At 60.2% G+C, this 25,611-nt stretch overlaps 1 protein-coding gene across 1 annotated transcript; it reads right to left on the reverse strand.

Annotated features, from left to right (window-relative positions):
* TONSL (tonsoku like, DNA repair protein) lies at window positions 1-23,721 on the reverse strand. The gene is made up of 26 exons (XM_040433306.1): window positions 23,677-23,721; window positions 22,570-22,665; window positions 22,336-22,478; window positions 20,978-21,158; window positions 20,730-20,859; window positions 20,482-20,653; window positions 20,293-20,407; window positions 20,067-20,212; window positions 18,495-18,647; window positions 17,704-17,829; window positions 13,433-13,613; window positions 13,299-13,357; window positions 13,129-13,218; window positions 12,977-13,049; window positions 12,240-12,403; window positions 12,037-12,160; window positions 11,028-11,884; window positions 10,438-10,532; window positions 10,148-10,304; window positions 9,996-10,074; window positions 8,926-9,230; window positions 7,483-7,654; window positions 1,587-1,756; window positions 1,321-1,394; window positions 1,108-1,241; window positions 1-326 (listed from the first exon to the last, which is right to left on the reverse strand). The coding sequence occupies exons 1-26, from the start codon at window positions 23,696-23,698 to the stop codon at window positions 142-144; spliced, it is 4,203 nt and encodes a 1,400-aa protein (XP_040289240.1). The 5' UTR covers window positions 23,699-23,721; the 3' UTR covers window positions 1-141.
* Window positions 23,722-25,611: the final 1,890 nt, after the last annotated feature.

Consider the following 25,611-nt stretch of genomic DNA (forward strand, 5'->3'; position numbering starts at 1 on the left):
TCTGAATGATGGTTCCTCTCCCACCAGATGACGAGGAGACATTGAAGGTCCACCGTCTTCTCCTAGGACACCATGAAGGATTATGGTTCCATCACATTCTCGCCATTTCCACTGTACTTCCTAAGTCAGATCCCTGAACCCTCACGTCAGTCTCTTGATGAAGAGTTTGCTCTGTTGACTGACGATGAGCGACTCCCCGCACCAGGCCTGCAATAACACCTCTCGGTCCTTTTTGGAAAGGCTGCGGGAGCAAAGTCTGAGCTCATGGAGAAGGGAGGACAGCGCATCCAGGGAGCAGCTATTAAAGGGCCCTTGGATACGGCAACCTGAAAAACATAAGAAATGGTGAAGTCAGTAACCAACTCCCCCCCCACCTGCAGAAAGGCTCTGCCGGTACCTACATGAACGGCAGATCTCCAGGATGGAAGCTCTTAAATGCCTCCCTCTTTTCATCATAGCCACAAGTGCGTTCCCGGCCCTCCACGAGCCCCCAGAAGTGAGAGGAGCTCTACCCAACCCTTCAGCAGTGTAGGCAATGTGCAGATGTTTTGTCTGTGGACGTTGTGTCATGGACATTGGGGGATGGAAACCTTGAAGAAGCACCTAAAGGCATGGATTGTCTATTTCTGGAAATCATCAGAGATCCGAGTCCTGACCAATCTTCCGACTCATCCGTATAATCATCTACTAGAAAAGCCCCACAATATGCCAGTCTGGAGCATGACCTCAGGTCCTAAGAAGATCAAGAGCTCAAGGACTGGTGATCACACTCCTAAACCTCCCCACCCGACACAGGTCACACCATGGATAAAGCTCCAGCACATGGGTCTCCTGATTACAGGAGAATGAGGTCCCAATGATCAATGCAGGGACACAAGTCCAAGGCTCTAGGTCTGTCTTCTTAGGACCAAGGCTGAGGGTCCAGGAGGGCACCCCTAGTTGTGCCTCAGGGACAGGTGTTGGTGTCTGTGAAGATTAGATTATCCCTGTGTTACCTGTGTGGCTGACCTTCATGTGATCACAAGATCCAGAGATCCACCCCCCCCCCCCAGTACTTTATCAGAACCTGACGAAATAATGACTTTGAATTGTGACCGGAGATTTCACCTGTGAGGTCAAGTTCCTGCATTTCAATATTTCGTTCCTGAATTGCATTCAGCAGGTGCTGGAATCCATTTCCTCCAATTTTGGGATTTCCAGACAGGTCGAGAGAGGTCAGAGAGGAGCAGACAGGAAGACATCTGAAGAGAGAGCGCTACTGTCACTACCACAGGTCCGCCATCACTCAGCAGCCTAGGACACAAGGGACGGACATCTTACCTGGCCAGGTCTCGCACAGACTCGTCGCTCAGGTGATTAGAGGAGAGCGTCAGGTGGGATAATGTGCAGCCATCCTGCCGATATAGATGACAGCAAGGTGAGGGGCACGTGGATAGGTCAGAAGAAGAGCGCGGGGGGGAGATAACGACATAAACACGAGGGTGAGAGGGAGCAACAGTATTGGGGAGGGGGTCAGAAAAAGATCACAGGGAGAGGGGGTGTCAGAGGAAAAGGACCTGGTAGAAGGGGTGTCAGTAAGTGCTCACCTGAGTAAGGTATCTTATTAGGGGCTCTGTGATCAGAGCGTCACCTGCAGTCACAGCTCGAAGCTCCAGACAGGAGATCGTCTCATGGGGTATGGTCTTCAGCACCAGCTCCACTCCAGTAGAACCCAGAGGATTGTGAGAAAGAGAGAGATTCTTCAAGTGAACAGCACCTGACAAAAGGACAACACAATTTATAATCTGACAACCAGAAGGCACAGGAAAAGTGACCTATCATTACAACCAGCAGCCCACGTACGGCACTAGTCGCCTTCCAGCAGCCGGCTCCTCTGTTAGTAAGAGAAAACATGGAGAGGAGGGGGATGAGGCTGCAGTCTGTGTGTGTGAGGACAGAGGAGAGGAGGGGGATGAGGCTGCAGTCTGTGTGTGTGAAGACAGAGAAGAGGAGGGGGATGAGGCTGCAGTCTGTGTGTGTGAGGACAGAGGAGAGGAGGGGGATGAGGCTGCAGTCTGTGTGTGTGAAGACAGAGGAGAGGAGGGGGATGAGGCTGCAGTCTGTGTGTGTGAAGACAGAGAAGAGGAGGGGGATGAGGCTGCAGTCTGTGTGTGAGGACAGAGGAGAGGAGGGGGATGAGGCTGCAGTCTGTGTGTGAGGACAGAGGAGAGGAGGGGGTGAGGCTGCAGTGTGTGTGTGAAGACAGAGGAGAGGAGGGGGATGAGGCTGCAGTCTGTGTGTGAAGACAGAGAAGAGGAGGGGGATGAGGCTGCAGTCTGTGTGTGAAGACAGAGAAGAGGAGGGGGATGAGGCTGCAGTCTGTGTGTGAGGACAGAGGAGAGGAGGGGGGTGAGGCTGCAGTGTGTGTGTGAGGACAGAGAAGAGGAGGGGGATGAGGCTGCAGTCTGTGTGAGGACAGAGGAGAGGAGGGGGATGAGGCTGCAGTCTGTGTGTGAGGACAGAGGAGAGGAGGGGGATGAGGCTGCAGTCTGTGTGAGGACAGAGGAGAGGAGGGGGATGAGGCTGCAGTCTGTGTGAGGACAGAGGAGAGGAGGGGGGTGAGGCTGCAGTCTGTGTGTGTGAAGACAGAGGAGAGGTGGGGGATGAGGCTGCAGTCTGTGTGAGGACAGAGGAGAGGAGGGGGATGAGGCTGCAATCTGTGTGTGTGAAGACAGAGGAGAGGAGGGGATGAGGCTGCAGTCTGTGTGAAGACAGAGGAGAGGAGGGGGATGAGGCTGCAGTCTGTGTGTGTGTGAAGACAGAGGAGAGGAGGGGGATGAGGCTGCAGTCTGTGTGTGAGGACAGAGGAGAGGAGGGGGATGAGGCTGCAGTCTGTGTGTGAGGACAGAGGAGAGGAGGGGGATGAGGCTGCAGTCTGTGTGTGAGGACAGAGGAGAGGAGGGGGATGAGGCTGCAGTCTGTGTGTGTGTGAGGACAGAGGAGAGGAGGGGGATGAGGCTGCAGTCTGTGTGTGTGAGGACAGAGGAGAGGAGGGGGATGAGGCTGCAGTCTGTGTGTGTGAGGACAGAGGAGAGGAGGGGGATGAGGCTGCAATCTGTGTGAAGACAGAGGAGAGGAGGGGGATGAGGCTGCAGTCTGTGTGTGTGAGGACAGAGGAGAGGAGGGGGGTGAGGCTGCAGTCTGTGTGTGTGAGGACAGAGGAGAGGAGGGGGATGAGGCTGCAGTCTGTGTGCGAAGACAGAGGAGAGGAGGGGGATGAGGCTACAGTCTGTGTGTGTGAAGACAGAGGAGAGGAGGGGGATGAGGCTGCAGTCTGTGTGTGAGGACAGAGAAGAGGAGGGGGATGAGGCTGCAGTCTGTGTGTGTGAAGACAGAGGAGAGGAGGGGGATGAGGCTGCAGTCTGTGTGAGGACAGAGGAGAGGAGGGGGATGAGGCTGCAGTCTGTGTGAGGACAGAGGAGAGGAGGGGGATGAGGCTGCAGTCTGTGTGTGTGAAGACAGAGCAGAGGAGAAAAGGGGGATGAGGCTGCAGTCTGTGTGTGAGGACAGAGGAGAGGAGGGGGATGAGGCTGCAGTGTGTGTGAAAACCGAGGAGAGGAGGGGGATTAGGCTGCTGTGTGTTTGTGAAGACAGAGAAGAGGAGGGGGATGAGGCTGCAGTCTGTGTGTGTGAGGACAGAGGAGAGGAGGGGGATGAGGCTGCAGTCTGTGTGAGGACAGAGGAGAGGAGGGGGATGAGGCTGCAGTCTGTGTGAGGACAGAGAAGAGGAGGGGGATGAGGCTGCAGTCTGTGTGAAGACAGAGGAGAGGAGGGGGATGAGGCTGCAGTGTGGTGTGAAGACAGGAGAGGAGGGGGATGAGGCTGCAGTGTGTGTGTGAAGACAGGAGAGGAGGGGGATGAGGCTGCAGTCTGTGTGAGGACAGAGAAGAGGAGGGGGATGAGGCTGCAGTCTGTGTGAGGACAGAGAAGAGGAGGGGGATGAGGCTGCAGTCTGTGTGAGGACAGAGAAGAGGAGGGGGATGGGGCTGCAGTGTGTGTGTGAAGACAGAGGAGAGGAGGGGGATGAGGCTGCAGTCTGTGTGTGAGGACAGAGGAGAGGAGGGGGATGAGGCTGCAGTCTGTGTGTGAGGACAGAGAAGAGGAGGGGGATGAGGCTGCAGTCTGTGTGTGTGAAGACAGAGGAGAGGAGGGGGATGAGGCTGCAGTCTGTGTGTGGGGACAGAGAAGAGGAGGGGGATGAGGCTGCAGTCTGTGTGTGAGGACAGAGGAGAGGGATGAGGCTGCAGTCTGTGTGAGGACAGAGGAGAGGAGGGGGATGAGGCTGCAGTCTGTGTGAGGGGAGAGGGATGAGGCTGCAGTCTGTGTGTGAAGACAGAGGAGAGGAGGGGGATGAGGCAGCAGTATGTGTGTGTGAGGACAGAGAAGAGGAGGGGGATGAGGCTGCAGTCTGTGTGTGAGGACAGAGAAGAGGAGGGGGATGAGGCTGCAGTCTGTGTGTGTGAAGACAGAGGAGAGGAGGGGGATGAGGCTGCAGTCTGTGTGTGAGGACAGAGGAGAGGAGGGGGATGAGGCTGCAGTCTGTGTGTGTGAAGACAGAGGAGAGGAGGGGGATGAGGCTGCAGTCTGTGTGTGTGAAGACAGAGGAGAGGAGGGGGATGAGGCTGCAGTCTGTGTGAGGACAGAGGAGAGGAGGGGGATGAGGCTGCAGTCTGTGTGAGGACAGAGGAGAGGAGGGGGATGAGGCTGCAGTCTGTGTGTGTGAAGACAGAGCAGAGGAGAAAAGGGGGATGAGGCTGCAGTCTGTGTGTGAGGACAGAGGAGAGGAGGGGGATGAGGCTGCAGTCTGTGTGAGGACAGAGAAGAGGAGGGGGATGAGGCTGCAGTCTGTGTGAGGACAGAGAAGAGGAGGGGGATGAGGCTGCAGTCTGTGTGAGGACAGAGGAGAGGAGGGGGATGAGGCTGCAGTCTGTGTGAGGACAGAGGAGAGGAGGGGGATGAGGCTGCAGTCTGTGTGTGAGGACAGAGAAGAGGAGGGGGATGAGGCTGCAGTCTGTGTGTGAGGACAGAGGAGAGGAGGGGGATGAGGCTGCAGTCTGTGTGAGGACAGAGGAGAGGAGGGGGATGAGGCTGCAGTCTGTGTGTGAAGACAGAGGAGAGGAGGGGGATGAGGCTGCAGTCTGTGTGTGAGGACAGAGGAGGGGGATGAGGCTGCAGTCTGTGTGAGGACAGAGGAGAGGAGGGGGATGAGGCTGTAGTCTGTGTGAGGACAGAGGAGAGGAGGGGGATGAGGCTGCAGTCTGTGTGTGAGGACAGAGAAGAGGAGGGGGATGAGGCTGCAGTCTGTGTGTGAGGACAGAGGAGAGGAGGGGGATGAGGCTGCAGTCTGTGTGTGAAGTCAGAGGAGAGGAGGGGGATGAGGCTGCAGTCTGTGTGTGAGGACAGAGGAGGGGGATGAGGCTGCAGTCTGTGTGTGAAGACAGAGGAGAGGAGGGGGATGAGGCAGCAGTATGTGTGTGTGAGGACAGAGAAGAGGAGAGGGATGAGGCTGCAGTCTGTGTGTGAGGACAGAGGAGAGGAGGGGGATGAGGCTGCAGTCTGTGTGAGGACAGAGGAGAGGAGGGGGATGAGGCTGCAGTCTGTGTGAGGACAGAGAAGAGGAGGGGGATGAGGCTGCAGTCTGTGTGAGGACAGAGAAGAGGAGGGGGATGAGGCTGCAGTCTGTGTGAGGACAGAGGAGAGGAGGGGGATGAGGCTGCAGTCTGTGTGAGGACAGAGGAGAGGAGGGGGATGAGGCTGCAGTCTGTGTGTGAGGACAGAGGAGAGGAGGGGGATGAGGCTGCAGTCTGTGTGTGAGGACAGAGGAGAGGAGGGGGATGAGGCTGCAGTCTGTGTGAGGACAGAGGAGAGGAGGGGGATGAGGCTGCAGTCTGTGTGTGAGGACAGAGAAGAGGAGGGGGATGAGGCTGCAGTCTGTGTGTGAGGACAGAGGAGAGGAGGGGGATGAGGCTGCAGTCTGTGTGAGGACAGAGGAGAGGAGGGGGATGAGGCTGCAGTCTGTGTGTGAAGACAGAGGAGAGGAGGGGGATGAGGCTGCAGTCTGTGTGTGAGGACAGAGGAGGGGGATGAGGCTGCAGTCTGTGTGAGGACAGAGGAGAGGAGGGGGATGAGGCTGCAGTCTGTGTGTGAGGACAGAGAAGAGGAGGGGGATGAGGCTGCAGTCTGTGTGTGAGGACAGAGGAGAGGAGGGGGATGAGGCTGCAGTCTGTGTGTGAAGACAGAGGAGAGGAGGGGGATGAGGCTGCAGTCTGTGTGTGAGGACAGAGGAGGGGGATGAGGCTGCAGTCTGTGTGTGAAGACAGAGGAGAGGAGGGGGATGAGGCTGCAGTATGTGTGTGTGAGGACAGAGGAGAGGAGGGGGATGAGGCTGCAGTCTGTGTGAGGACAGAGGAGAGGAGGGGGGTGAGGCTGCAGTCTGTGTGTGTGAAGACAGAGCAGAGGAGAGGAGGGGGATGAGGCTGCAGTCTGTGTGTGTGAAGACAGAGGAGAGGAGGGGGGTGAGGCTGCAGTCTGTGTGTGTAAAGACAGAGGAGAGGAGGGGGATGAGGCTGCAGTCTGTGTGTGTGAAGACAGAGGAGAGGAGGGGGATGAGGCTGCAGTCTGTGTGAGGACAGAGGAGGATGAGGCTGCAGTCTGTGTGAGGACAGAGGAGAGGAGGGGGATGAGGCTGCAGTCTGTGTGAGGACAGAGGAGAGGAGGGGGATGAGGCTGCAGTCTGTGTGAGGACAGAGGAGAGGAGGGGGATGAGGCTGCAGTCTGTGTGAGGACAGAGGAGAGGAGGGGGATGAGGCTGCAGTCTGTGTGAGGACAGAGGAGGATGAGGCTGCAGTCTGTGTGAGGACAGAGGAGAGGAGGGGGATGAGGCTGCAGTCTGTGTGTGAGGACAGAGAAGAGGAGGGGGATGAGGCTGCAGTCTGTGTGTGAGGACAGAGGAGGGGGATGAGGCTGCAGTCTGTGTGAGGACAGAGGAGAGGAGGGGGATGAGGCTGCAGTCTGTGTGTGAGGACAGAGAAGAGGAGGGGGATGAGGCTGCAGTCTGTGTGTGAGGACAGAGGAGAGGAGGGGGATGAGGCTGCAGTCTGTGTGTGAGGACAGAGGAGAGGAGGGGGATGAGGCTGCAGTCTGTGTGTGTGAGGACAGAGGAGAGGAGGGGGATGAGGCTGCAGTCTGTGTGACTCCTGCTGTGAGGCATGCGATTGGCTGAGCACGTACAGCACTGCTCTGACATCACTCCAGTGGGCACCGCCTACTCGGCACCGCTACACAGGAATGTCTACATGTACAGATGCACGTCACCAGTGTCCACCATGACCCCCCACCTGCTCCCCCTGTGATCCTGAACAGGACGCAGGCGTCACTAGACCCCAATATACAACCTCAACATTAGGGGATCATCCTGTAAGTGAAGAGCGGCTATGATCGAACCTCTGAAGGCATCGGCCAGTACAAGGCGGTATTGCTGCAAGAACTTGGCGGAGAGTTGGCAGGCCCGCAGGTGCAGGGTGCTGAGAAGTGGGCAGTGGAGCAGAAGTGCTGCCAGCGGTTGTGACAGCCCATCCCCCAGCGGGTTCATGCTCAGGTCCAGCTCCTCAAGGTTCTAGAATAGAAGAGAAGCCATTAACGAAGGATCACATCACGGGGCTCAGTGGTCAGCAGTGCTTCAGGGGTTATTAGTGGCTCGTCCTTAGCAGTGGCTCAGTGGTCAGCAGTGGTTCAGGGGTTATTAGTGGCTCGTCCTTAGCAGTGGCTCAGTGGTCAGCACTGGCTCTGGGGTTATTAGTGGATCCGTCCTTAGCAGTGGCTCAATGGTCATTAGTAGCTCGTCCTTAGCAGTGGCTTAGTGGTCAGCAGTGGTTTAGGGGTTATTAGTGGCTCGGTCCTTAGCAGTGGCTCAGTGGTCAGCAGTGGTTCAGGGGTTATTAGTGGCTCCGTCCTTAGCAGTGGCTCAGTGGTCAGCAGTGGTTCAGGGGTTATTAGTGGCTCGGTCCTTAGCAGTGGCTCAATGGTCAGCAGTGGTTCAGGGGTTATTAGTGGCTCCGTCCTTAGCAGTGGCTCAGTGGTCAGCAGTGGTTCAGGGGTTATTAGTGGCTCGTCCTTAGCAGTGGCTCAGTGGTAAGCAGTGCTTTAGGGGTTATTAGTGGCTCGTCCTTAGCAGTGGCTCAGTGGTAAGCAGTGGTTTAGGGGTTATTAGTGGCTCGGTCCTTAGCAGTGGCTCAGTGGTCAGCAGTGGTTCTGGGGTTATTAGTGGCTCGTCCTTAGCAGTGGCTCAGTGGTAAGCAGTGGTTTAGGGGTTATTAGTGGCTCGGTCCTTAGCAGTGGCTCAGTGGTCAGCACTGGTTCAGGGGTTATTAGTGGCTCGTCCTTAGCAGTGGCTCAGTGGTCAGCACTGGTTCAGGGGTTATTAGTGGCTCGGTCCTTAGCAGTGGCTCAGTGGTCAGCAGTGGTTCTGGGGTTATTAGTGGCTCGTCCTTAGCAGTGGCTCAGTGGTAAGCAGTGGTTTAGGGGTTATTAGTGGCTCGGTCCTTAGCAGTGGCTCAGTGGTCAGCACTGGTTCAGGGGTTATTAGTGGCTCGTCCTTAGCAGTGGCTCAGTGGTCAGCAGTGGTTCAGGGGTTATTAGTGGCTCAGTCCTTAGCAGTGGCTCAGTGGTGCTTTGCAGCGCTGGGGTCCTAGGTTTGAATCCGACCAAGGATGACATCTTCATGGAGTTTGTATGTATTTTGTGGATTTCCTCTCGGGTCTCCGGTTTCCTCCCACACTCCAGAGACATACTGATGGAGACCTTAGATTGTGAGCTCCTGGGGACAGCGTGACACTCATGTCCGTAAAGCGCTGCGGAATATGTCAGTGCACACAGTGGTGGTCTCACCTCCAGGGCTTTGTAGTCAGAGGTGGCCGCGGCTGGAACCAGCTTCCTGAGGCCCTCGTGGGTCAGACGGTTACAGGACAGGTTGAGATGGGTGAGGTTGGGCAGCGTTCCCAGCATGGACAGCAGCTCCTCCACTTCCGCATCCCCGAGGAGGTTTCCACTGAGGTGCAGTTGGCGTAGAGAGCTCTGAAGCTTCAAGGCACGGATTACCGGACAGAGGTGACGTCCGCTCAGGGACAGGCGGCACAGCGACACTGACGAGGTCTCCTGCTGTTCCAGAGCTTTCCGCACCAGACGATTCTCCTCTAGAAGAAAGACGGTAAGACAGGGGCGGCGGCGACAGCGCACAACACGGCCAGGGGGCGGCGGCGACAGCGCACAACACGGCCAGGGGGCGGCGGCGACAGCGCACAACACGGCCAGGGGGCGGCGGCGGCGACAGCGCACAACACGGCCAGGGGGCGGCGGCGACAGCGCACAACACGGCCAGGGGGCGGCGGCGACAGCGCACAACACGGCCAGGGGGCGGCGGCGACAGCGCACAACACGGCCAGGGGGCGGCGGCGACAGCGCACAACACGGCCAGGGGGCGGCGGCGACAGCGCACAACACGGCCAGGGGGCGGCGGCGACAGCGCACAACACGGCCAGGGGGCGGCGGCGACAGCGCACAACACGGCCAGGGGGCGGCGGCGACAGCGCCCGGCAGGCCAGGGGGCGGCGGCGACAGCGCACGGCAGGCCAGGGGGCGGCGGCGACAGCGCACGGCAGGCCAGGGGGGCGGCGGCGACAGCGCACGGCAGGCCAGGGGGCGGCGGCGACAGCGCACGGCAGGCCAGGGGGCGGCGGCGACAGCGCACGGCAGGCCAGGGGGCGGCGGCGACAGCGCACGGCAGGCCAGGGGGCGGCGGCGGCGACAGCGCACGGCAGGCCAGGGGGCGGCGGCGGCGACAGCGCACGGCAGGCCAGGGGGCGGCGGCGGCGGCGACAGCGCACGGCAGGCCAGGGGGCGGCGGCGACAGCGCACGGCAGGCCAGGGGGCGGCGGCGGCGACAGTGCACGGAGTCTTACCCACTGCCAGGCTCTGACAGGCCTTCTTGTAGCGGTCAGTGAGGGGCGGCAGGTCCCACGAGTGCACCTCAGCCACAACCTGCAGGAAAACGACACCAGACTGAGACTCCCCCGCCATAGGAAAAAACGGCAGCTCGCGGTGCACAACCCACCTCCTCATTGCTCTGCAGGACATGAAGGATCGGGTCCTGGGGGGCCAGCAGGGCCCCTTCCTTCTTGAGAGTCAGACGAGGAAGGAGCCCACAGCTCTGGTAGTAGCGTTGGGAGGCCTGCTCAGCCAACCAGGAGACCTCATGCGTCTCTCCACCACTGAGAGGACAACGACAAGATATAGATATAGTCACCATATACAAGAGCTCTGCTTGCTGTCAGTGAGTGTCCAGACCTAGGTTTTCTGATGGATGTTTCCATTCACTGACAGCAGAGATCTTGTATGACGTACCTGTGAGGGATCGGGATGAGGAAGACATTGTCCTGAACTCTGACCCGCACTCTGATTGGTGGAGGCAAAGAGGCGTTCACCGTCACAGCCGGGGGCTGGAGAAACAAAACGTAGAATCAGAGCTCGGGGGCCACAGCTTCTCCACCTGAGGCTGTCTGCTAGTCCGACCCTCAGTAACTCCTCCGGGCAATCATTCTGGGTGTAAAAGATGTAAGGAGTCACCGCATACGCCCTAAAACCAAGGCCCGAACCTATGTGGGCGACTTCCCCATCATCTTCAGGGGCCACTCAGAAGAGGCGGAATATACCGGCTCCTGATGGTACAGAACAGGATTGACCCTTGTATCTGGAGGAGCCGAGCTGCACTGTAAAGTACAGGGGTGTTGGCTGCACTGTAATCTATGGAGACCCCCTGCAGAGTGACCATGGGTAGAAACCTCACACCGTCCACTCTGCCCCACCAGAGCAACGTCTGAAGGAGCTGTGCTGCACTATAAAGTACAGGGGTGTTAGATTCACTATCATCTATAGGATTCCCAGGAGAGCCGCGTCTGTCTATGGAGACCCCTGCAGAGTGACCATCGACCCACCTGAGCCGCGGCTGGAGGAGCGCTGCCCCCACTGTCCGTGTGGTGTGCTCCAGTGCCGTCCACTATGCGGGGGATGGAGATGTTCTGCCCGCTGCTCTTCGTCCGCCCTACTACAGCCCTGTCTACAATCTGCGTCAGCTTCGTCTGGCGGGAGCGTTTCCGGGACACGTTTCGAGGAGCCGGCTTCTCCCTCTGGCGCGGCGCTTCCTCCTCTTCTTCACTATACTCCACTATCTCTTCCATCTCCAGGCTGCCAGGAGACCAGCGGCTTCTCTTTCTGGAGCGAGCTTCCACCATTAAGTCATCTTCCAGCCAATCATCTCCGATGTAATGGTCTGAGGGCACCAGAGCATCTGTAGGTGCAGGCTCCTCGGGGGCGGGCTCAGGCTGGGCCATGCTCTGGCTCAGCAGGCGTGATTTGGCGCTGCCCAGGCCCTGCATGGCTTTCTGGTAAGCTTCTTTCCCACCCTCAGAAAGCCTGGGAGGATCTGGTCCCGAGGTCCTCTCCACGGTGATATCCGAATCCGAGGACGGCCTTGGAGCTCCAAGTCGTGGCCGTTTCTTGACCGGCTTGAGAGGGGTCAGCAGCTGCTCAGGCTCCTCCTCCATGAGGGGATCCTCCTCGCTCATTTGGGTGCTGCACTGCAGCGGGAAATCCTCATCCTCCTGGGTGGACAGCCGCAGGTTCCTGGGCGTTCCATGCTCCGTACCTGTCCGACTTATTCGAGGAACAGAGTTCTCCCGCTGCTTCCTGGAGGGGAATGGGGGGCTGGCAAGGAGCGGCTCGGAGGCTTCAGCATCAAACAGCTCACTGTCCTGGAGCTCCCGAGCCGGCGGCTGCGGGGTGGAGGAGACCACTGCAAAGAGCAGAAGGGCAGAGGTCACATGGGGCGGAGCTCCCAATAATCTACCTGCCCCTTCCCCAGTATCGTCCTTTGTGCACGAGGACTGCGCGGTCAGAGACCCCCACACTGACAGCAGGGAGGGGCAAGCTACCCGGTCTACATACCACTGCCCTGCAGAGCGTCGCGCAGCATCTTCTCCGTCTCCTTACAGTCCCTCCGCGTCACTGCATCCAGGTGCTTCCCGTACATGTGAATCCACTCCTGCAGACTGCCGAGCGGGGGCTTCCCCTGCAGGTGCACAAAGGGGGCCGGTGACCATATGAACGGCAGGGCACGCCCACTAGGGATGCAGGAGGGGGACACCCACCTTGGTGGTCTTCTGAGTCACAGACGCCCCTCTCCTGATCAGCAGCTGAGCAACATCAAAGTTACCACTGGACAGAGCGTCATGGAGGGGGGTGATCCCATCACATAGTGGGCCCCCAGGATCATTGATGTGGGCCCCGCGGTCTAACAGCAGCTGTACAATATCTGGAGACAAAGCCGTAATGAGACCGGAGGCAGAACTGGCAGTGGGCGGGGGGGCCGGAGCGCGACTAAGGGCGGGGGGGGCCAGAGCGCGACTAAGGGCGGGGGGGGGGGGGCAAGAGCGCGACAAAGGGCGGGGGGGGCCAGAGCGCGACTAAGGGCGGGGGGGGGGGGCAAGAGCGCGACAAAGGGCGGGGGGGGCCAGAGCGCGACTAAGGGCGGGGGGGGGGGCCAGAGCGCGACTAAGGGCGGGGGGGGCCTTAGGGGAGCAGAGCGCGACTAAGGGCGGGGGGGCCTTAGGGGAGAAGAGCGCGACTAAGGGCGGGGGGCCTCAGGGGAGCAGAGCGCGACTAAGGGCGGGGGGCCTCAGGGGAGCAGAGCGCGACTAAGGGCGGAGGGGCCTCAGGGGAGCAGAGCGCGACTAAAGGCGGAGGGGCCTTAGGGGAGCAGAGCGCGACTAAGGGCGGGGGGGCCTTAGGGGAGCAGAGCGCGACTAAGGGCGGGGGGGCCTCAGGGGAGCAGAGCGCGACTAAGGGCGGGGGCCATGGAACGGGGTCAGCCTGGAGGTGGCCTCACCGTGATGTCCATGGTTGCAGGCTTCATGGAGGGGTGTCCAGCCACAGTAGTCTCGGGGGTTCACCGGGTGGCCCTAGGATAAACGGGGTAACGTCAGGACTCCTCACATATAACGCTCCCCCCACTTTTGGGGTACAGCACCGCCGGCTCACCTTCTCCAGCAGACACTGCACCATCTTGGCGTTCCCCTCGATGCAGGCGCGGTGCAAAGACGTCTCCCCCTTTTCATTACGGCGATTCCACTAATGTGGAGCAGCAAGGGTTAATTAATGGGCACCGAGCTCCCTACAAACCTGGTCCCAGGAGCTCGCACTCCACTCACCCGGGTGGTCGCCCTCTTGCTCGGCACAGACTTCTCGTATCCCTCCAGGTCTTCATCTCCTGTAATTAACCAGAGGGATCCGGTCAGATTAACCCTGCGTATGCTGGGAGCGAGGCGGGGGGCGGGGTACCTACCGCTGGAGGACAGCTCCACCTCGCTTTCCTGCAGGGGCTCGCTGCTCTCCGGCTCCTCCTCCTCCTCGCTGCTGTCACCGCCGTCACTGCCGCACACATCGCGGAGCTCCGCCTCCGTGTCCCCAGCCTCCGGGGCCCCCCACTTCTGCTGCACCGCGAGGAGCTGCCGGAGGACCTTCCTCTGAAGACAAAGAGACCGGGAAGTAGTACTGTGCACAGAGAGCGGGAAGTAGTACTGCGCACAGACCCTACAGAGAGCGGAGGGCGGAGCGGTACTGCGCACAGACCCTACAGAGAGCGGGAAGTAGTACTGCGCACAGACCCTACAGAGAGCGGGAAGTAGTACTGCGCACAGACCCTACAGAGAGCGAGACGTAGTACTGCGCACAGACCGTACAGAGAGCGGGAAGTAGTACTGCGCACAGCCCCTACAGAGAGCGGGAAGTAGTACTGCGCACAGCCCCTACAGAGAGCGAGACGTAGTACTGCGCACAGCCCCTACAGAGAGCGAGACGTAGTACTGCGCACAGCCCCTACAGAGAGCGAGACGTAGTACTGCGCACAGACCCTACAGAGAGCGGGAAGTAGTACTGCGCACAGCCCCTACAGAGAGCGGGAAGTAGTACTGCGCACAGCCCCTACAGAGAGCGAGACGTAGTACTGCGCACAGCCCCTACAGAGAGCGGGAAGTAGTACTGCGCACAGCCCCTACAGAGAGCGGGAAGTAGTACTGCGCACAGCCCCTACAGAGAGCGGGAAGTAGTACTGCGCACAGACCCTACAGAGAGCGGGAAGTAGTACTGCGCACAGCCCCTACAGAGAGCGGGAAGTAGTACTGCGCACAGCCCCTACAGAGAGCGGGAAGTAGTACTGCGCACAGCCCCTACAGAGAGCGGGAAGTAGTACTGCGCACAGCCCCTACAGAGAGCGGGAAGTAGTACTGCGCACAGCCCCTACAGAGAGCGGGAAGTAGTACTGCGCACAGCCCCTACAGAGAGCGAGACGTAGTACTGCGCACAGCCCCTACAGAGAGCGAGACGTAGTACTGCGCACAGACCCTACAGAGAGCGGGAAGTAGTACTGCGCACAGCCCCTACAGAGAGCGGGAAGTAGTACTGCGCACAGCCCCTACAGAGAGCGAGACGTAGTACTGCGCACAGACCCTACAGAGAGCGGGAAGTAGTACTGCGCACAGCCCCTACAGAGAGCGGGAAGTAGTACTGCGCACAGCCCCTACAGAGAGCGAGACGTAGTACTGCGCACAGCCCCTACAGAGAGCGGGAAGTAGTACTGCGCACAGCCCCTACAGAGAGCGGGAAGTAGTACTGCGCACAGCCCCTACAGAGAGCGGGAAGTAGTACTGCGCACAGCCCCTACAGAGAGCGGGAAGTAGTACTGCGCACAGCCCCTACAGAGAGCGAGAAGTAGTACTGCGCACAGCCCCTACAGAGAGCGGGAAGTAGTACTGCGCACAGCCCCTACAGAGAGCGGGAAGTAGTACTGCGCACAGCCCCTACAGAGAGCGGGAAGTAGTACTGCGCACAGCCCCTACAGAGAGCGGGAAGTAGTACTGCGCACAGCCCCTACAGAGAGCGGGAAGTAGTACTGCGCACAGCCCCTACAGAGAGCGGGAAGTAGTACTGCGCACAGCCCCTACAGAGAGCGGGAAGTAGTACTGCGCACAGCCCCTACAGAGAGCGGGAAGTAGTACTGCGCACAGCCCCTACAGAGAGCGGGAAGTAGTACTGCGCACAGCCCCTACAGAGAGCGGGAAGTAGTACTGCGCACAGCCCCTACAGAGAGCGGGAAGTAGTACTGCGCACAGCCCCTACAGAGAGCGGGAAGTAGTACTGCGCACAGCCCCTACAGAGAGCGGGAAGTAGTACTGCGCACAGCCCCTACAGAGAGCGGGAAGTAGTACTGCGCACAGCCCCTACAGAGAGCGGGAAGTAGTACTGCGCACAGACCCTACAGAGAGCGGGAAGTAGTACTGCGCACAGACCCTACAGAGAGCGGGAAGTAGTACTGCGCACAGACCCTACAGAGAGCGGGAAGTAGTACTGCGCACAGACCCTACAGAGAGCGGGAAGTAGTACTGCGCACAGACCCTACAGAGAGCGGGAAGTAGTACTGCGCACAGACCCTACAGAGAGCGGGAAGTAGTACTGCGCACAGACCCTACAGAGAGCGGGAAGTAGTACTGCGCACAGACCCTACAGAGAGCGGGAAGTAGTACTGCGCACAGACCCTACAGAGAGCGGGAAGTAGTACTGCGCACAGACCCTACAGAGAGCGGGAAGTAGTACTGCGCACAGACCCTACAGAGAGCGGGAAGTAGTACTGCGCACAGACCCTACAGAGAGCGGGAAGTAGTACTGCGCACAGACCCTACAGAGAGCGGGAAGTAGTACTGCGCACAGACCCTACAGAGAGCGGGAAGTAGTACTGCGCACAGACCCTACAGAGAGCGGGAAGTAGTACTGCGCACAGACCCTACAGAGAGCGGGAAGTAGTACTGCGCACAGACCCTACAGAGAGCGGGAAGTAGTACTGCGCACAGACCCTACAGAGAGCGGGAAGTAGTACTGCGCACAGACCCTACAGAGAGCGGGAAGTAGTACTGCGCACAGACCCTACAGAGAGCGGGAAGTAGTACTGCGCACAGACCCTACAGAGAGCGGGAAGTAGTACTGCGCACAGACCCTACAGAGAGCGGGAAGTAGTACTGCGCACAGACCCTACAGAGAGCGGGAAGTAGTACTGCGCACAGACCCTACAGAGAGCGGGAAGTAGTACTGCGCACAGACCCTACAGAGAGCGGGAAGTAGTACTGCGCACAGACCCTACAGAGAGCGGGAAGTAGTACTGCGCACAGACCCTACAGAGAGCGGGAAGTAGTACTGCGCACAGACCCTACAGAGAGCGGGAAGTAGTACTGCGCACAGACCCTACAGAGAGCGGGAAGTAGTACTGCGCACAGACCCTACAGAGAGCGGGAAGTAGTACTGCGCACAGACCCTACAGAGAGCGGGAAGTAGTACTGCGCACAGACCCTACAGAGAGCGGGAAGTAGTACTGCGCACAGACCCTACAGAGAGCGGGAAGTAGTACTGCGCACAGACCCTACAGAGAGCGGGAAGTAGTACTGCGCACAGACCCTACAGAGAGCGGGAAGTAGTACTGCGCACAGACCCTACAGAGAGCGGGAAGTAGTACTGCGCACAGACCCTACAGAGAGCGGGAAGTAGTACTGCGCACAGACCCTACAGAGAGCGGGAAGTAGTACTGCGCACAGACCCTACAGAGAGCGGGAAGTAGTACTGCGCACAGACCCTACAGAGAGCGGGAAGTAGTACTGCGCACAGACCCTACAGAGAGCGGGAAGTAGTACTGCGCACAGACCCTACAGAGAGCGGGAAGTAGTACTGCGCACAGACCCTACAGAGAGCGGGAAGTAGTACTGCGCACAGACCCTACAGAGAGCGGGAAGTAGTACTGCGCACAGACCCTACAGAGAGCGGGAAGTAGTACTGCGCACAGACCCTACAGAGAGCGGGAAGTAGTACTGCGCACAGACCCTACAGAGAGCGGGAAGTAGTACTGCGCACAGACCCTACAGAGAGCGAGAAGTAGTACTGTGCACAGACCCTACAGAGAGCGAGAAGTAGTATTGTGCACAGACCCTACAGAGAGCGAGTAGTAGTACTGTGCACAGACCCTACAGAGAGCGAGTAGTAGTACTGTGCACAGGCCGAGAAGTAGTACTGAGCGCAGACACCGGGAAGTAGTACTGTGCAGACCCTAGGGAGACTGGGAAGTAGTACTGTGCACAGACCCTACAGAGAGCGAGAATACTGAGTGCAGACAAAACAGAGACCGGAAAGTAGTACTGTGCAGACACTAGGTGGACCAGGAAGTAGTACTGAGCACAGACAATACAGAGACCATAAAGTAGTACTGTGCAGACACTAGGGAGACCAGGAAGTAGTACTGAGCACAGACAATACAGAGACCAGAAAGTAGTACTGTGCAGACACTAGGGAGACCAGGAAGTAGTACTGAGCACAGACAATACAGACACCGGGAAGTAGTACTGAGCACAGACAATACAGACACCGGGACGTAGTACTGAGCACAGACAATACAGACACCGGGACGTAGTACTGTGCAGACAATACAGACACCGGGAAGTAGTACTGTGCAGACAATACAGACACCGGGAAGTAGTACTGAGAGCAGACACCGGGAAGTTGTACTGTGCAGACCCTCACCTGCAGCCGGGGGTCTCCAGCCTCCTGGGCGCACTTCATGCCCCTGGTCAAGCACTGCTGCACCTGGCTGTACCCCTGCCCGTCCTCCTCCACCGCCAGCGCCATGTTCAGCCACGTCTTGCACTCCTGGAAGGCAGAACAGCAAGTCTTAGGCTAGGACTACACCGCCACATGTGTCAGTGGTGTCGCGGTGCGATGTGCTGCGACTGTCACATTTGCAACTTTTCAGCCGCAAGAAGTGACACAACAAATGCATGACACACGTGGCCGCGTGGCCCTAGCCTTAAAGGGGCGCTCCGCCATCCAATGTCACAGCACATTCTGAGGCCGCTCCACGTCTTCGCCAGCAGACTGGCTCTGAACGCCCTCAGTCAGACCCTCGCCCTGACCGGAGTGCCCCCCCCCTATAGCGTCCCACTGATGAGGGCAGCGCTTTATACAGACCTATCAAGAGAGCCTCATCCTGTTATCCCAATTCTACACCTACTATTACTACGCGGATCACGTAGCGCCTTCCCCTCACAGCAGCAGTGACCTGACAATGGATTACCCATCTATATAGGCATTAATGCTGCCGGAAACCTACCCCGGCCGGGAGCCATCAGCCGAGGACACAGCTAGTTTGTGACGAGGCGCAGGGAAAACGCCAGGCTTCAGTAAGTGACCCCCAATGTGTTTTCTACACCCCTTTCTGATGGAAACGTCCCTTTAATATCAGCCATAGTCATCCCCTCCCCCCACCCCACTTACTGTACTGAGGCCGCACCCCCCATGACCCCCGACCTCCTCACCTCGCAGGGATTCCCTTTCCGCCGGCCCAGCTCGGCTCGATAGTGCTCCAGGGCCTGCGGGTAGTCCTTGAGGTCACTGAAGGTCGCAGCCAGGGACACATGGATGACGGCGAGCTCCCGGTCCGGGCGGCTCAAGGACTCGGCGCAGCGGAGCTACAAGAAGAAAGCGTGGAAACCGTCAGCAGACCTGAGCTCTAGGACACCAAGATGAAGACCGCTGCCCTCTCTATGGCGGGACTGGCACAGTGGGTGGAGCTACAGGGCGCCAGGAAAGTGCAGGGCTAACGAAAGGGTCATGTGACACGTCGGGACTAGAGCTCCTCCCATCACCCAAGAGAATGTGAACCGGCTCTTCCCTGCACAGGGCATATAGCGGATCCTACCCTTCCCACGCAGCGCATGTACTGGCTCCTCCCCACACAGCATGGGAATCGGCTTAGTTCCTCGTCTGTGTCCTGGCTCCTCCCCACTCAGCACACGTACCAGTTCCTCCCCTTGCGTACTGGCTCCTCCCCACACAGCGCATGCATCAGTTCCTCCCCCGCGTCCTGGCTCCTCCCCACGCAGCGCACGTACCAGTTCCTCCCCTGCATACTGGCTCCTCCCCACGAAGCGTACATACCAGTTCCTCCCCTGCGTCCTGGCTCCTCCCCTGCATACTGGCTCCTCCCCACACAGCGTATGTACCAGTTCCTCCCCTGCGTACTGGCTCCTCCCCACACAGCGCACGTACCAGTTCCTCCCCTGCGTACTGGCTCCTCCCCACACAGCGTACGTACCAGTTCCTCCCCTGCATACTGGCTCCTCCCCACACAGCGTACGTACCAGTTCCTCCCCTGTGTCCTGGCTCCTCCCCATGCAGCGTACGTACCAGTTCCTCCCCTGCATACTGGCTCCTCCTCACACAGCGTACGTACCAGTTCCTCCCCTGCATACTGGCTCCTCCCCACGCAGCGCACGTACCAGTTCCTCCCCTGCGTACTGGCTCCTCCCCACACAGCACACGTACCAGTTCCTCCCCTTGCGTACTGGCTCCTCCCCACGCAGCGTACGTACCAGTTCCTCCCCTGCGTACTGGCTCCTCCCCACGCAGCGTACGTACCAGTTCCTCCCCTGCGTCCTGGCTCCTCCCCACCCAGCGCACCAGCTCCTCCCCTGCGTACTGGCTCCTCCCCACGCAGCGTACGTACCAGTTCCTCCCCTGCGTACTGGCTCCTCCCCACGCAGCGTACGTACCAGTTCCTCCCCTGCGTCCTGGCTCCTCCCCACCCAGCGTACCAGCTCCTCCCCTGCGTACTGGCTCCTCCCCACCCAGCGCACCAGTTCCTCCCCTGCGTACTGGCTCCTCCCCACACAGCACACGTACCAGTTCCTCCCCCGCATCCTGGCTCCTTCCCATGCAGCGCATGTACCAGTTCCTCCCCTGCGTACTGGCTCCTCCCCACACAGCGCATGTACCAGTGCAGAGTGTGTAGCATCCGTTTTAAGCTCCTCCCCTGCACAGCACAAGCCCCGCCCTCACACAGTAGTATAGACAAGGACCAGGGCACGGTCACCCTTTACTCCCCTCACCTGCAGCTTGTAATACTCCACGGCTTTCCTGTAGCATCCAACCTTACAGTACAGATCTCCCAGCTGCTCGTACAAGGACAGTGCCCCCTGCTGGTCGCCATCTGTCAGCTCTGACAACACCTCCTCCAGCTGACAACCTTTAATGGCTGTAAGAAAACGGTGCATTTTAGGGATAACGAAGGGGCTGGTGAAGGAATCAGGGGCCCAGCAATCCAGGGGTGCTCACCGTGCTTCAGGCTGCGGCGCACAGCGTCCCGGTCCGACTCCTGCAGGCTGCCCAGAAGAAACGCCTTCTTAAGGGAACGTTTTCCCGCTGAGAAGTCTCCCAGAGACAGCAGGGTCTGAAGGAGGAGAGGAGAGGTGAGCGATAGCGTCTCTGACTGCCGATGTGACCACCGCTCCCTGGCGCCCTCACCTGCCCAATGCTGCAGTAACATTCACTCTCCATGCACTTGTCGCGCATGCGCCGGGCGCACTCCCGGGCTGCCTCCCAGCAGCGGATGGCTTTGGAGTGCTCGCCGTTGCGGAGGTGGATGCTGGCGAGGTTGGAGTTGGCTCTGTACAGGTCCTCATGGAGCTGGGTCTGCCTGCGGGAGAGAAGGCGGAGTCAGAGAAGAGGGGGCGGGGCCAGAGAGGGCGCGCGGACATAGCGGCCGCCATTACTCTGCGATGAAGATGCTCTTCCTGATGTAGAAGCTGCACTTGTCCGTCTGCGCCATGATGTCGTACAGGAAGCCGAGGTTCAAGAAGAGGCGCGCCCGCATCTCACTCAGGTCCCGCGAGGAAACCTTCCCTGGAAGACACCGACAATCACCGTGACCCCCCAACCAGATATACACAAGATAGTTGTCACAGCCCCGCCCCCACCACTAGTGATAGCCGCAGTCCGGACAGTAAGACTCGCCGCTCACCCTCCAGCTTCTCGTCCACGATCTCCAGACTTTTCAGGAAGGATTCCTCCGCCGGCCGCCGAGCGTCCACGTCGCCCACCTCACACATGTACAGGTAAGTGCGCCCAACGGTGGCCAGAGCCCGCTGCTCCTCAATGTCCGAAGAGACCGAACGCGCCAAATCCAGGTGAATGCGCTGGTGCTGGAGGAGAAGACAAAGCCACCGCTGTAAGTCATACCGACAGGGGAGGGGAAGCCTCTGACGAGGCCTCTGCCGTAAGGGACGCCGCGCGCTGACGAGGCCTCTGCCGTAAGGGACGCCGCGCGCTGACGAGGCCTCTGCCGTAAGGGACGCCGCGCGCTGACGAGGCCTCTGCCGTAAGGGACGCCGCGCGCTGACGAGGCCTCTGCCGTAAGGGACGCCGCGCGCTGACGAGGCCTCTGCCGTAAGGGACGCCGCGCGCTGACGAGGCCTCTGCCGTAAGGGACGCCGCGCGCTGACGAGGCCTCTGCCGTAAGGGACGCCGCGCGCTGACGAGGCCTCTGCCGTAAGGGACGCCGCGCGCTGACGAGGCCTCTGCCGTAAGGGACGCCGCGCGCTGACGAGGCCTCTGCCGTAAGGGACGCCGCGCGCTGACGAGGCCTCTGCCGTAAGGGACGCCGCGCGCTGACGAGGCCTCTGCCGTAAGGGACGCCGCGCGCTGACGAGGCCTCTGCCGTAAGGGACGCCGCGCGCTGACGAGGCCTCTGCCGTAAGGGACGCCGCGCGCTGACGAGGCCTCTGCCGTAAGGGACGCCGCGCGCTGACGAGGCCTCTGCCGTAAGGGACGCCGCGCGCTGACGAGGCCTCTGCCGTAAGGGACGCCGCGCGCTGACGAGGCCTCTGCCGTAAGGGACGCCGCGCGCTGACGAGGCCTCTGCCGTAAGGGACGCCGCGCGCTGACGAGGCCTCTGCCGTAAGGGACGCCGGGCGCTGACGAGGCCTCTGCCGTAAGGGACGCCGGGCGCTGACGAGGCCTCTGCCGTAAGGGACGCCGGGCGCTGACGAGGCCTCTGCCGTAAGGGACGCCGGGCGCTGACGAGGCCTCTGCCGTAAGGGACGCCGCGCGCTGACGAGGCCTCTGCCGTAAGGGACGCCGCGCGCTGACGAGGCCTCTGCCGTAAGGGACGCCGCGCGCTGACGAGGCCTCTGCCGTAAGGGACGCCGCGCGCTGACGAGGCCTCTGCCATAAGGGACGCCGCGCGCTGACGAGGCCTCTGCCATAAGGGACGCCGCGCGCTGACGAGGCCTCTGCCGTAAGGGACGCCGCGCGCTGACGAGGCCTCTGCCGTAAGGGCCGTCTAACGCTAACACATGTCTCGCACCCCGGGGTCATCACCTTTAAGGCCGCCTGATAATTCCCCGTTTCAGCGAAGCACTCCCCGATCTTGCGGTTGGCGACGGCGCAGCCGATGATGTCCCCCAGAGCCTCGCAGAGGCCGAGTTCCTGGCGATGCTCCTCAATGGCCTCCCGGAACCTGCCTGCAGAAGAAACGGGGCAGACGTCAGCGACCCCCACACTGCCCCCCCCCCCCCTCCGAGCAACAGGGAGGACGCAGAGGTCGGCACTCACCCCCCCGGGCCAGCAGCTCCCCCAGCTGGTTACAGGCGGCGGCCTCCTCCCGCAGGTTGTCCGCGCGCCGAGCTCTGCATTTCACCTTCTCCAACTCTGCAAAGAGAAGAACCACAAGTCACAGCAAGAGGGACGATGGGGGTTCTCCTGTCACCACTACCGCAGATGATGGGGGTTCTCCCGTCACCACTACCGCAGATGATGGGGGTTCTCCCGTCACCACTACCGCAGATGATGGGGGTTCTCCCGTCACCACTACCGCAGATGATGGGGGTTCTCCTGTCACCACTACCGCAGATGATGGGGGTTCTCCCGTCACCACTACCGCAGATGATGGGGGTTCTCCCGTCACCACTACCGCAGATGATGGGGGTTCTCCCGTCACCCCTACCGCAGATGATGGGGGTTCTCCCGTCACCACTACCGCAGATGATGGGGGTTCTCCCGTCACCACTACCGCAGATGATGGGGGTTCTCCCGTCACCACTACCGCAGATGATGGGGGTTCTCCCGTCACCACTACCGCAGATGATGGGGGTTCTCCCGTCACCACTACCGCAGATGATGGGGGTTCTCCCGTCACCACTACCGCAGATGATGGGGGTTCTCCCGTCACCCCTACCGCAGATGATGGGGGTTCTCCTGTCACCACTACCGCAGATGATGGGGGTTCTCCTGTCACCACTACCGCAGATGATGGGGGTTCTCCCGTCACCACTACCGCAGATGATGGGGGTTCTCCCGTCACCCCTACCGCAGATGATGGGGGTTCTCCCGTCACCACTACCGCAGATGATGGGGGTTCTCCTGTCACCACTACCGCAGATGATGGGGGTTCTCCTGTCACCACTACCGCAGATGATGGGGGTTCTCCCGTCACCACTACCACAGATGATGGGGGTTCTCCCGTCACCACTACCGCAGATGATGGGGGTTCTCCCGTCACCACTACCGCAGATGATGGGGGTTCTCCCGTCACCCCTACCGCAGATGATGGGGGTTCTCCCGTCACCACTACCACAGATGATGGGGGTTCTCCCGTCACCACTACCGCAGATGATGGGGGTTCTCCTCGGCCACAGATCGGAGGACAGGCCCGGTACTCACGTTTGATCTCCCGATCAGCCATTCTCCGGTGCCGGGCGGTGTTCTCCCGCGCTGAATTGAACAGAGCCCCGCCCCGCACAACTCTCTGTCTGATTGGAGACTGAATATAAATTCAGAACGTCTATTTGTCGCTGCAGCTGTCAATCACATCCGAGCGTCCTCCCCTTCAATGCGCAGCGGCCTAAAGGGCTCACAGTACGCATGCGCCGCTCGAAACTCCTCCCACCAGCTGAGACTTAGTACGTGCTTCAGAACAGAGCAACTGTTACCGAGACGCCGCTCACTCTCGCATCACGTGATGAGGACGGCCCGCCCCTTGTATTACCTGTCATGTGGTCAGTCACGTGGTCCGTTCATCTGCTAATGAGATTCATTGTATCCATGGAAACGAAGACTCCGAGAGCGCGCGTCGCCCGTAACAACCAGTCATGTGAGCTGCCGGAAAGAGAGATGTTCAGGGCCACACCTGAGCATGGGGGTCTCTGCGGGGGGTGTAGTGTGGGGGTCTCTGCGGGGGGGTGTAGTGTGGAGGTCTCTGCGGGGGGGTGTAGTGTGGAGGTCTCTGGGGGGGGGTGTAGTGTGGAGGTCTCTGCGGGGGTGTAGTGTGGAGGTCTGTGCGGGGGGTGTAGTGTGGAGGTCTCTGCGGGGGTGTAGTGTGGAGGTCTCTGCGGGGGGTGTAGTGTGGAGGTCTCTGCGGGGGGTGTAGTGTGGAGGTCTCTGCGGGGGGTGTAGTGTGGAGGTCTCTGCGGGGGGTGGAGGGTGTAGTGTGGAGGTCTGTGTGGGGGGTGTAGTGTGGAGGTCTGTGTGGGGGGTGTAGTGTGGAGGTCTCTGCGGGGGGTGTAGTGTGGAGGTCTCTGCGGGGGGTGTAGTGTGGAGGTCTCTGCGGGGGGTGTAGTGTGGAGGTCTCTGCGGGGGGTGTAGTGTGGAGGTCTCTGCGGGGGTGTAGTGTGGAGGTCTCTGCGGGGGGTGTAGTGTGGAGGTCTCTGCGGGGGGTGTAGTGTGGAGGTCTCTGCGGCGGGTGTAGTGTGGAGGTCTCTGCGGGGGGTGTAGTGTGGAGGTCTCTGCGGGGGGTGTAGTGTGGAGGTCTCTGCGGGGGGTGTAGTGTGGAGGTCTCTGCGGGGGGTGTAGTGTGGAGGTCTCTGCGGGGGGGTGTAGCGTGGAGGTCTGTGCGGGGGGTGTAGCGTGGAGGTCTCTGCGGGGGGTGTAGCGTGGAGGTCTCTGCGGGGGGTGTAGCGTGGAGGTCTCTGCGGGGGGTGTAGCGTGGAGGTCTCTGCGGGGGGTGTAGCGTGGAGGTCTCTGCGGGGGGTGTAGCGTGGAGGTCTCTACGGGGGGTGTAGCGTGGAGGTCTGTGCGGGGGGTGTAGCGTGGAGGTCTGTGCGGGGGGTGTAGCGTGGAGGTCTGTGCGGGGGGTGTAGTGTGGAGGTCTGTGCGGGGGGGTGTAGTGTGGAGGTCTCTGCGGGGGGTGTAGCGTGGAGGTCTGTGCGGGGGGTGTAGCGTGGAGGTCTGTGCGGGGGGTGTAGTGTGGAGGTCTGTGCGGGGGGTGTAGTGTGGAGGTCTCTGCGGGGGGTGTAGCGTGGAGGTCTCTGCGGGGGGTGTAGCGTGGAGGTCTCTGCGGGGGGTGTAGCGTGGAGGTCTGTGCGGGGGGTGTAGCGTGGAGGTCTCTGCGGGGGGTGTAGCGTGGAGGTCTCTGCGGGGGGTGTAGCGTGGAGGTCTCTACGGGGGGTGTAGCGTGGAGGTCTGTGCGGGGGGTGTAGCGTGGAGGTCTGTGCGGGGGGTGTAGCGTGGAGGTCTGTGCGGGGGGTGTAGTGTGGAGGTCTCTGCGGGGGGTGTAGCGTGGAGGTCTCTGCGGGGGGTGTAGCGTGGAGGTCTCTGCGGGGGGTGTAGCGTGGAGGTCTGTGCGGGGGGTGTAGCGTGGAGGTCTCTGCGGGGGGTGTA

This window comes from Bufo bufo, chromosome 5 (assembly GCF_905171765.1).
Source record: "Bufo bufo chromosome 5, aBufBuf1.1, whole genome shotgun sequence".
NCBI lineage: Eukaryota > Metazoa > Chordata > Amphibia > Anura > Bufonidae > Bufo > Bufo bufo.

Bases quoted from the DNA above. Each gene is read 5' to 3' on its own strand.
- TONSL (XM_040433306.1), bottom strand. From the start codon at position 23,698: ATGGCTGATCGGGAGATCAAAC. The intron at 13,358-13,432 runs GTAGGTACCCCG...GGTTAATTACAG, and splicing joins GGTGGAGCTGTCCTCCAGCG to GAGATGAAGACCTGGAGGGA. The intron at 10,305-10,437 runs GTACGTCATACA...TTGTCCTCTCAG, and splicing joins CTCATCCCGATCCCTCACAG to TGGTGGAGAGACGCATGAGG.